An 11,300-nucleotide genomic window follows, 5' to 3' on the forward strand; every position below is an offset into this window, starting at 1 on the left:
GTGGTGGTGGTGGCTTTAGTGGAAGTGGTGGTGGTGGCTTTAGTAGAAGTGGTGGTTGTGGTGATTGTCGTTGTGGTGGTTGTGGTGATTGTCGTTGTGGTGGGGGTGGTTTTTGTAGTTGTGGTGGTAAGTGTTGTGGTGGTTTTGGTGGTGGTGGTGGTGGTGGTGGTAGTGGTTGTGGTAGTGGTGGTGACCGTGGTGGAGTTCATGGTGGTGGTGGTGGTGGTGATTGTGGTAGTGGTGGTGATGACTGTGGTTGTGGGGGAGGTCGTGGTTGCGGTGGAGGTGATGGTAGGGGTGGTAGTCATGGGTGTAGCGGTGGTGGTCGTGGGTTGTGGTAGCGGTAGAGATGGTGGTGGTGGTGGTGGTGGTGGTGGTGGGTTGTGGTAGCGGTGGTGATGGTGGTCGTGGTGGTGGTGGCCATAGTGGTGGTGGTGGTTGTAATGGTGGTGGTGGTAGTGGTGTGGTGGTAGTGGTGGTGGTGGCTGTGGTTATGGTTGTGGTAGCCGTGGAGGTGGTGGGTCTTGTTGTGATGGTGGGGGTCGTGGTCGTGGGGGTGGTCGTGGCTGTGGGTGTGGTGGTGGTGGCTATTGTGGGGGTGGTCATTATGGTGGTGTTGGTCGTCGTGGTTGGGGTGGTGGATTACAGATTGGTCTCGTAAAAACAAGTTTAGGGTTCAAGATTCAGGGTTTATGGTTTAGGGTGTATGGTTCAGGGTTCAAGATTCAGGATTCAGTGTTTAGGGTTTACAGTTTACGGTTTAGGGTTCAGGGTTTAGGGTTTACGGCTTAAGGTTTCAGGTTTCTGATTTAGGGTTTATGGTTAGGGTTTAATGTTTAGTGTTTATTGTTTAGGGTTTAGGGTTTAGCGTTTACGGTTTAATGTTTAGAGTTTAGGTTTTAGGTTTTAAGGTTTAACGTTTAGAGTTTAGGGTTTAAGGTTTATGGTCAGTACTTAAGGTCAAGGGTGTATGGTTTGTTGTTGAGGGTGGTTGTGGTGGTGGTGGTGGTGAAGGTTGTGGTGGTGGTTGTTGTGGCCGCGGTGGTGGTGGTGGTGATGGAGATGGTAGTGGTGGTCGTGGAGGCGGTGGTGTCGTGGTGGTGGTGGCTATGGTCGTGGTGGTGGTGATGGTGGTGGTCGTGGTGGTAGTGGTGCTGACCGTTGTGGTGGTGGTTGTCGTTGTGGTTGTGGTGGTTGTGGTGGCGGTAGTGCTAGTGGTGGCAGTGGTGGTGATGGTTCTGGTAATGTAGTGGTGGTGATGGTGGTCGTGGTGGTCGTGCTCGTGCTCGTGGTGGTGTATGGTGGTATTGGTGATCGTGGTGGTGGTAGTGGTGGTGGTTGTGGTGGTAGTTATAGTGGTGGTGGCAGTGGTCGTGGTGGTGATGGGTGGCGTCGTTGTGGTGACGGTTGTGGGGGTTGTTGTGGTCGTGGCTGTAGTGGTGGTGATGGTGGTGGCTGTGGCAGTGGTGGTGATGGTGGCCGTGGTGGTTGTGGTGGTGGTGTTCGTGGTGGTGGTGGTGCTCAGGGTTTTTATGGTCGTGGTGGTGGATGTTAGGATGGTGGTGATGGTGATGGTGGGGGTGGTGGTGGTGATAGTGGTTGTTGTGTGGTAGGGGTGGGGATTATGGTTTAGGGTGTAGTGTTTAAGGTTTATGGTTCAAGGTTTAAGATTTAGGGTTTACGGTTTAAGGGTTTTATGGTTTAGGGTTTAAGGTTTCGAGGTTTCTAGTTTAGTGTTTAAGGTTTCAGGGTTTCTAGTCTAGGGTTTAGGGTTTTGGTTTATGGTCTACAGTTAGGGTTTAGTGTTTTGTGTTCATGGTTTAGGGTTTAGGGTTTAGTGTTTAGGGTTTAGAGTTTAGGGTTTATGGTTTAAGGTTTAAGGTTCTAGGTTTAGATTTTAGGAATTAGGGTTTATGGTTCAATGTTTGGGGTTTTGGGTGTATGGTTTATGGTTTAGGGTGGTGGTGGTCGTGGAGGTGGAGGTCGTGGTGGTGGTAGTAGGGGTGGTTGTGGCCTTGTTGTGGTGGTTGTCGTGGAGGTCGTGGTTGTGCTGATAGTGGTGATGATTGTGGTTGTGTGGGCGGTTATAGTGGTGGCGTTGGTTGTGGTGGTAGGGTTTATTGTGGTGGTGGTGGTTATGGTGTTTGTGGTAGTGTTGGTTGTGATGGTGGTGGTGGTGGTGGCGGTGGTTGTGGTGGTTGTGGTGGTGTTTTTTGTGGTGGTGGTGGTGGAGGAGGAGGGGATGGTGGTGGTGGTGGTAGTGGTGGTGGTGGTGATTGTCGTGGTGGTGGTGGTGGTGGTGGTGATGGTGATGGTTGTGGTGGTGGCGGTGGTTGTGGTTGTCGTGGTGTTGGCCATGGTAATTGTTGTGACAGTTGTGGTGGTGCTGGTGGTGGTGGGCATGACGGTGGTTGTGGTACCCATGGTTGTGGATGTGGTGGCCGTGGTTGTTTAGTGGTCGTGGTGGTGAATGTGGAAGGTGTGGTGGTGGGGTTTGGGGTCGTGGTGGTGGCAGTGGTTGTGGTGATGGTGGTGATTGTGGTGGTGGCGGTGGTTGTGGTGTTGGTGGTTGTAGTGGTAGAGGCCGACATGGGTTTCATGGCAGTGGTCGTGGTGATGGTCGTGGGGTTGGTGGCTGTGGTGGTGGTTGTGGTGGTGCTGGAGCTCGTGGATGTGCTGGTGATGGACGTGGTGGTGGTGGTAGCCGTGGTGGTGTTGGTGGTGGTTATGGTTATGGTGGTGGTTGTGGTGGTGGTGGTGGTGGTGTTGGCCATGGTGGTTGTTGTGGTGGTTGTGGTGGTGATTGTCGTTGTGGTGGTGGTGGATTTTGTAGGTGTGGTGGTTAGTGTTGTGGTGGACCTGGTGCTGCTGGTGGTGGCGGTGGTGGTGGTATCGGTGGTGGTGGTGGAGGTTGTGGCGTTGGTGGTGGTTATGGTTGTGGTGGTTGTCGTGGTGAAGTTCGTGGTGGTGGTCGTGGTGGTGATTGTGGTAGTGGTGGTGATGATGGTGGTGGTGGGGGTGGTCATGGTTGCGGTGGAGGTGATGGTGGGGGTGGTGGTCGTGGGTGTAGCGGTGGTCATCGTGGGTTGTGGCAGCGGTGGTGATGGTGGTGCTGGTGGTGGCCTTGGTGGGCGTGGTCGTGGTGGCCGTGGTGGTTGTAATGGTGGCGGTGGTAGTGGTTGTTGTCGTGGTAGCCATGGAGGTGGTACGTCTTGTTGTGATGGTAGGGGTCATGGTCGTGGGGTGGTGGTGGCCGTGGGTGTGGTGGTGGTGGTTGTTATGGGCGTCGTCGTCGTGGTGGTGGTGGTCATCGTGGTTGGGGTGGTGGATTACAGTTTGGTCTCGTAAGAACAAGTTTAGGCTTCAAAATTCAGGGTTTATGGTTTAGGGTTTATGGTTCAGGGTTCACGATTCAGGTTTCAGGGTTCAGGGGTTTTAGGGTTTAGGGTTTAAGGTTTCAATGTTTCTGGTTTAGTGTTTAAGGTTTCGGGGTTTCTAGTTTAGGGTTTAGGGTTTTGGTTTAGGGTCTACAGTTAGGGTTTAGTGTTTTGTGTTCATGGTTTACGGTTTAGGGTTTAGTGTTTAGGGTTTAGAGTTTAGGGTTTATGGTTTAAGGTTTAAGGTTTAAGGTTCTAGGTTTAGAGTTTAGGAATTAGGGTTTATGGTTCAATGTTTAGGGTTTAGGGGTTTTAGGGTTTAGGGTTTAAGGTTTCAAGGTTTCTGGTTTAGTGTTTAAGGTTTCGGGGTTTCTACTTTAGGGTATAAGGTTTTGGTTTAGGGTCTACAATTAGGGTTTAGTGTTTTGTGTTCATGGTTTACGGTTTAGGGTTTAGTGTTTAGGGTTTAGAGTTTAGGGTTTATGGTTTAAGGTTTAAGGTTTAAGGTTCTAGGTTTAGAGTTTAGGAATTAGGGTTTGTGGTTCAATGTTTAGGGTCCAGGGTGTATGGTTTATGGTTTAGGTTGGTGGTGGCCGTGGTGGTGGTAGTAGTGGTGGTTGTGGCCTTGTTGTGGTCGTTGCTGTGGTGGTAGTGGTTGTGCTGATTGTGGTGATGGTGGTGGTTGTCTGGGCGGTTATAGTGGTGGTCATGGTGGAGGTGTCCATCGTGGTGGTGGTGGTGGTGTTGGCGTTGGTTGTGGTGGCGGTTGTGGTTGTGGTGGTTATGGTGGTTGTGGTGGTGGTGGTGGTGGTGGTGGTGGGTTGTGGTAGCGGGGGTGATGGTGGTGGTGGTGGTGGCCTAGGTGGTTGTAATGGTAGTGGTGGTTGTGGTAGTGGTGGTGATGGTGGTGATGGTGGTGGTGGTGATGGTGGTGGTGGAAGTGGTGGGGGTCGTGTTGCGGGTTGTGGTGGTGGTTGTGGTGGTGGTGGTGTTGGCCATGGTGGTCGTTGTGAAGGTTGTGGCGGTGGTGGTGGTGGTGGCCATGGTGGTGGTTGTGGTAGCCATGGTGGTGGTGGTGGTTGCCGTGGTTGCTTAGTGGTGGTGATGGATGTGGATGGTGGTGGTGGTGGTGGTGGTGGTGGTGGCAGTGGTGGTGATGGTTGTGGTTATAGTAGTGGTTGTCATGGTTGTGCTGGTGTATGGTGGTATTGGTGATGGTGGTGGTGGTCGTGGTAGGGGTGGTGGTTTGGTGGTGGTGGTAGTGGTGGTGGTGGTGGTGGTGGTGGGTGGCGTCCTTGTGGGGGTGGTTGTGGTCGTGGTTGTAGTGGTGGTGATGGTGGTGGCTGTGGTGGTGGTGGCAATGGTGGCCGCGGTGGTTGTGGTGGTGGTTGTGGTGATGGTGGTAGTGGTGGTGGTGGTGGTAGTGGTCTGGGTTTTTATAGTCGTGGTGGTGGATGTTAGGATGGTGGTGTTGGTGATGGTGGGGGTGGTGGTGGTGATAGTGGTCGTGGTTTGGTAGGGGTGGGGATGATGGTCTAGGGTGTAGCGTTTAAGGTTTATGGTTCAAGTTTAGAGATTCAGGTTTAGGGTTTAGGGGTTTAGGGTTTAAGGTTTCAAGGTTTCTGGTTTAGTGTTTAAGGTTTCGGGGTTTCTACTTTAGGGTATAAGGTTTTGGTTTAGGGTCTACAATTAGGGTTTAGTGTTTTGTGTTCATGGTTTACGGTTTAGGGTTTAGTGTTTAGGGTTTAGAGTTTAGGGTTTATGGTTTAAGGTTTAAGGTTTAAGGTTCTAGGTTTAGAGTTTAGGAATTAGGGTTTGTGGTTCAATGTTTAGGGTCCAGGGTGTATGGTTTATGGTTTAGGTTGGTGGTGGCCGTGGTGGTGGTAGTAGTGGTGGTTGTGGCCTTGTTGTGGTCGTTGCTGTGGTGGTAGTGGTTGTGCTGATTGTGGTGATGGTGGTGGTTGTCTGGGCGGTTATAGTGGTGGTCATGGTGGAGGTGTCCATCGTGGTGGTGGTGGTGGTGTTGGCGTTGGTTGTGGTGGCGGTTGTGGTTATGGTGGTTATGGTGGTTGTGGTGGTGGTGGTGGTGGTGGTGGTGGTGGGGTTGTGGTAGCGGGGGTGATGGTGGTGGTGGTGGTGGCCGAGGTGGTTGTAATGGTAGTGGTGGTTGTGGTAGTGGTGGTGATGGTGGTGATGGTGGTGGTGGTGATGGTGGTGGTGGAAGTGGTGGGGGTCGTGTTGCGGGTTGTGGTGGTGGTTGTGGTGGTGGTGGTGTTGGCCATGGTGGTCGTTGTGAAGGTTGTGGCGGTGGTGGTGGTGGTGGCCATGGTGGTGGTTGTGGTAGCCATGGTGGTGGTGGTGGTTGCCGTGGTTGCTTAGTGGTGGTGATGGATGTGGATGGTGGTGGTGGTGGTGGTGGTGGTGGCAGTGGTGGTGATGGTTGTGGTTATAGTAGTGGTTGTCATGGTTGTGCTAGTGTATGGTGGTATTGGTGATGGTGGTGGTGGTCGTGGTAGGGGTGGTGGTTGTGGTGGTGGTGGCAGTGGTGGTGGTGGTGGTGGTGGGTGGCGTCCTTGTGGGGGTGGTTGTGGTCGTGGTTGTAGTGGTGGTGATGGTGGTGGCTGTGGCGGTGGTGGCAATGGTTGCCGCGGTGGTTGTGGTGGTGGTTGTGGTGATGGTGGTAGTGGTGGTGGTGGTGGTAGTGGTCTGGGTTTTTATAGTCGTGGTGGTGGATGTTAGGATGGTGGTGTTGGTGATGGTGGGGGTGGTGGTGGTGATAGTGGTCGTGGTTTGGTAGGGGTGGGGATGATGGTCTAGGGTGTAGCGTTTAAGGTTTATGGTTCAAGTTTAGAGATTCAGGTTTAGGGTTTAGGGGTTTTAGGGTTTAGGGTTTAAGGTTTCAAGGTTTCTGGTTTAGTGTTTAAGGTTTCGGGGTTCTACTTTAGGGTATAAGGTTTTGGTTTAGGGTCTACAATTAGGGTTTAGTGTTTTGTGTTCATGGTTTACGGTTTAGGGTTTAGTGTTTAGGGTTTAGAGTTCAGGGTTTATGGTTTAAGGTTTAAGGTTTAAGGTTCTAGGTTTAGAGTTTAGGAATTAGGGTTTGTGGTTCAATGTTTAGGGTCCAGGGTGTATGGTTTATGGTTTAGGTTGGTGGTGGCCGTGGTGGTGGTAGTAGTGGTGGTTGTGGCCTTGTTGTGGTCGTTGCTGTGGTGGTAGTGGTTGTGCTGATTGTGGTGATGGTGGTGGTTGTCTGGGCGGTTATAGTGGTGGTCATGGTAGAGGTGTCCATCGTGGTGGTGGTGGTGGTGTTGGCGTTGGTTGTGGTGGCGGTTGTGGTTGTGGTGGTTATGGTGGTTGTGGTGGTGGTGGTGGTGGTGGTGGTGGTGGTGGTGGTGGTGGTGGGTTGTGGTAGCGGGGGTGATGGTGGTGGTGGTGGTGGCCGAGGTGGTTGTAATGGTAGTGGTGGTTGTGGTAGTGGTGGTGATGGTGGTGATGGTGGTGGTGGTGATGGTGGTGGTGGAAGTGGTGGGGGTCGTGTTGCGGGTTGTGGTGGTGGTTGTGGTGGTGGTGGTGTTGGCCATGGTGGTCGTTGTGAAGGTTGTGGCGGTGGTGGTGGTGGTGGCCATGGTGGTGGTTGTGGTAGCCATGGTGGTGGTGGTGGTTGTCGTGGTTGCTTAGTGGTGGTGATGGATGTGGATGGTGGTGGTGGTGGTGGTGGTGGTGGTGGCAGTGGTGGTGATGGTTGTGGTTATAGTAGTGGTTGTCATGGTTGTGCTGGTGTATGGTGGTATTGGTGATGGTGGTGGTGGTTGTGGTAGGGGTGGTGGTTGTGGTGGTGAAGAAAACAGTGGAGAAGAGAGACAAAACGGAAATTGAAACAAGAGACAAGTATGGACCAAGAACCTTACCCAAACCAAGAGGATGGATGCACCAAAGGCTTGGATGGCTCTAGATACCAATTGATGGACGTCCTTGGTGTAGGAGAGGAAGGAGATCCATGGAAGACACCAAAAAGAAGATGAAATGCAGCGGAAATGAAGATAAGAGCAAGAAGAGCTCTAGGCAATGGAGGTTTTTGGTGAAGATGAAGAGTAGAAGTGAAGCTATGGTATGGAAGGTGGCTAGAGGAGATGAAGGAGAAGATTAGCCATGTGTGCTCTCAAAATAATAGAAGAGTGGAGTGATCTCAACACAAACATTCTATTAGAAATTTCAAGAGTTAAAATGTACAAATGGTCTACTTTTGGCTTTTATATGTGAGCCTAAAAGCTAGACTAATTCTTGGCCCTTAGATTAAGCTTGGAGGAGAAGCTTTAATCATCACCCTTGGATGGTGGCTTGGAGAAGGAGGCATCTTCCTAGCCTTTGGATGAAGGCTTGGAAAAGAAGACACTCTCTTAGCCCTTGGATGAAGGAAGCACATGGGTGGAGTGTGGACTTGGCTCCATGGGATGCATGATCCATGAGGTGTAGGAAGGAATGTTGACTTCCACTTAGTCTACCTTTGACCTTTGGTAGCTCATGGCCAAATCTCCTATTGGGCTTAGTCAAGCCCAATTTTATCAATTTTACTACACAATGTTTGACTTATTATTCTAGAAAAACAAGGCCTAAACAATGGCCCAATTTAAATCTATACTACTTCCTTCATGCATAATCTCATATTTTAGAGATTTCTTTAGACCATGTGAATAATGTAAAAAGCCCATGATTGACTTGATCATCTTGTGAGAGGCCCATGTGAATCTTTCTCATCATGCTTCTAGTGAATGGGCCTTGATGTGGGCTTGGGCTTGTTGATGCACTTGAGCTTGGGCTTGTTGGAGTCACATCAGTAGTGGGGGTGGTGGTGGTGGTAGTGGTGGCTGTGGTGGGGGTCGTGTTGGGGGTCGTGGTGGTGGTGGTGGTGGTTGTGGTTGTGGTGGTGGTCGTGGTGGTCGTGGTGTTGGCCATGGTGGTCGTTGTGGTGGTTGTAGTGGTGGTGGTGGTGGTTGTTGTGGTGGTGCTGGCCATGACGGTGGTTGTGGTAGCCATGGTGGTGGTGGTGGTGGCCATGGAGGGTGTGGTGGTGTGGTTGGTAATGGTGGTGGTGGTGGTAATGACGGTGTTGGTGGTGGTGGCAGTGATTGTGTTGGTCGTTGTGGTAGTGGTGGTGGTGACCGTGGGGGTGATTGTGGTAGTTCTGGTGACGGTGGTGATGGTGGTGCTTGTGGTTGTGGTGGTGGTGGTTGTGGTGGTGGCCTTAGTGGCCTTGGTGGTGGCGGTGGTGGTGCTGGCTGTAGTGAAGGTGGTGGTAGTGGTAGTCGTGGTTGTGGTGATGGTAGGGGTGGTGGTGGTGGTCGTGGTGGTGCTGTGGTGGTGGTGATGGTGGGGTTGGTGGTTGTGGTGGTGGTGATGGTGATAGTGCTCGTTTGTGGTGGTGGTGATGGTGGTAGTTGTGGTGGTGATCATGGTGGTGGTGTCCATCGCGGTGGTGGTGGTGGCGGTGGCATTGGTTATGGTGGTGGTGGTTGTGGCGGCTGTGGTGGTGGTGGTAGTGCAGTGGTTCTGGAGCTGGTGGTGGTTGTGGTGGTGATGGTTGTGGTGGTGGTGGTGGAAGAGGAAGGGATGGTGGTGGTGGTGGTGCTTTTTGTCGTGGTAGTGGTGGTGGTGACTATGCTTGTGGTGGTGTTAGTGGATGTGTTGGTGATGGCTGTGGTGGTGGTGGTAGCCGTGGTGGTGGTGGTGGTTGTGGTTATGGTTGTGGTGGTGGTGGTGGTGGCCATTGTAGTTGTTGTAGTGCTGCTGGTTGTTGTGGTGGTTGTGGTGGTGGTGGTCATGGCGATGGTTGTGGTGGCCATGCTGGTGGTGGTGGTGGCCGTGGTTGTTTAGTGGTGGTGGTGGATGTGGGGGTGTGGTGGTGGGGTTGGTGGTGGTGGTAGTGGCGGTGGTGGTGGTGGTAGGGGTGATTGTGTTGGTGGTTAAGGTAGTGGTGGTGGTGACCGTGGTGTTGATTTTGGGAGTGGTAGTGGTGGTGGTCGTGGTTATGGTTATGGTGGTCATGGTTGTGGTGCTGGCCTTGTTGGTGGAGGTGCTATTGTTGGCCGTAGTGGGAGTAGGGGTAGTGGTGGTTGTTATGGCTGTGGTGTTGGTGATGGTGGGGGTGGTGGTTGTGGGGGTGGTGGTAGTGGCGGTGGTGGTGGTGGTAAGGGTGATTGTGTTGGTGGTTATGGTAGTGGTGGTGGTGACCGTGGTGTTGATTTTGGGAGTGGTAGTGGTGGTGGTTGTGGTTGTGGTTGTGGTGGTCATGGTTGTGGTGGTGGCCTTGTTGGTGGAGGTGCTGTTGTTGGCCGTAGTGGGGGTAGGGGTAGTGGTGGTTGTTATGGCTGTGGTGTTGGTGATGGTGGGGGTGGTGGTTGTGGGGGTGGTGGTGATAGTGGTCGTGGTGTGGTAGGGGTGGGGATGATTGTTTCGGGTGGTGGCTGTGGTGGTTGTGGTGGTGGTGGTGATGATGGTGGTCAGGGTGGCGGTTGTAGTGGTGGTCATGGTGGTGGTGGTGGTCCATCGCGGTGGTGGTGGTGGTGTGGTTGGTTGTGGTGGTGGTGGTGGTGGTTGTGGTGGTGGTGGTGGTGTTGGTGATAGTGGTCGTGGTATGGTAGGGGTGGGAATGATTGTTCAGGGTGGTGGCCGTGGTGGTTGTGGTGGTGGAGGTGATGGTAGTGGTCAAGGGGCAGTTGTGGTGGTGGTCATGGTGGTGGTGGTGGGGTCCATCGCGGTGGTGGTGGTGGTACGGTTGGTTGTGGTGGTGGTGGTGGTGGTGGTGGTGGTGGTTGCAGTGGTGTTGGTGATGGTGGTGGTTGTTGTGGTTGTGGTGTTGTTGGTGATAGTGGTTGTGGTGTGGTAGGGGTGGGGATGATTATTCAGGGTGGTGGCCGTGGTGGTTGTGGTGGTGGTGGTGATGGTGGTGGTCAAGGTGGCGGTTGTGGTGGTGGTCATGGTGGTGGTGGTTGGGTCCGTCGCAATGGTTGTGGTGGTGGTGGTGGTTGCGGTGGTTGTGATGGTTGTGGTGGTGTTGGTGATAGTGGTCGTGGTGTGGTAGGGGTGGGGATGATTGTTCAAGGTGGTGGTCGTGGTGGTTGTGGTGGTCGTGGTGATGGTGGTGGTTGTGGTTGTGGTCATGGAGGTGGTGATGGGGTCCATCGCGGTGGTGGTGGTGGTGGCGTTGGTTGTGGTGGTGGTGGTGGTGGTTGTGGTGGTGGTGGTGGTTGTGGTGGTTGTGGTGGTGTTGGTTGTGATGGTGGTTGTGGTGGTGGTGGTAGTTGTGGAGGGGATTGTAATAGTGGTGGTAGTGGTGCTCGTGATTGTCGTGGTAGTGGTGGTAGTGGTCCTGATGGTGGTAGTTGTGGCGGTGGCAGTGCTTGTGGTGGTGGTGGTTGTAGTGATGGTAGCCGACATGGGGTCGTGGAGGTGCTCGTGCTGGTGGCCGTTGGGTTGGTGGCTGTGGTGGTGGCAGTGGTGCTGTTGGTGCTGGTGGATGTGCTGGTGATGGTCGTGGTGGTGGTGGTAGCCGTGGTGGTAGGGTTGGTGGTGGTGGTAGTGGCGGTGGTGGTGGTGGTAGCGGTGATTGTGTTAGTGGTTATGGTAGTGGTGGTGTTGTAATGGTGGCGACCGTGGTGTTGATTTTGGGAGTGGTAGTGGTGGTGGTCGTGGTTGTGGTTGTGGTGGTCATGGTTGTGCTGGTGGCCTTGTTGGTGGAGGTGCCGTTGTTGGCTGTAGTGGGGGTAGGGGTGGTGGTGGTGGTGGTTATGGCTGTGGTGTTGGTGATGGTGCGGGTGGTGGTTGTGGGGGTGGTGGTGATAGTGGTCGTGGTGTGGTAGGGGTGGGGATGATTGTTCCGGGTGGTGGCCGTGGTGGTTGTGGTGGTGGTGGTGATGATGGTGGTCA

General features: G+C 53.2%; 1 protein-coding gene and 1 pseudogene across 1 annotated transcript; one reads left to right on the top strand and one right to left on the bottom strand.

Annotated features, from left to right (window-relative positions):
• Nucleotides 1-934: 934 nt before the first annotated feature.
• Nucleotides 935-8,293, bottom strand: LOC114171676 (annotated as a pseudogene).
• A 35-nt stretch (nt 8,294-8,328) lies between these two features.
• LOC114171677 (glycine-rich cell wall structural protein-like) lies at nt 8,329-11,293 on the top strand (the record flags this gene model as incomplete). The annotated part of the gene is made up of 8 exons (XM_028056549.1): nt 8,329-8,507; nt 9,148-9,281; nt 9,343-9,645; nt 9,694-9,915; nt 10,016-10,121; nt 10,244-10,491; nt 10,684-10,898; nt 11,002-11,293. Coding segments are annotated over exons 1-8 (1,699 nt in total), but the record flags the coding sequence as incomplete, so codon positions are not given.
• Between the last annotated feature and the right edge of the window lie 7 nt (nt 11,294-11,300).

This window comes from Vigna unguiculata, unplaced genomic scaffold (assembly GCF_004118075.2).
Source record: "Vigna unguiculata cultivar IT97K-499-35 unplaced genomic scaffold, ASM411807v1 contig_336, whole genome shotgun sequence".
Classification (NCBI taxonomy): domain Eukaryota; kingdom Viridiplantae; phylum Streptophyta; class Magnoliopsida; order Fabales; family Fabaceae; genus Vigna; species Vigna unguiculata.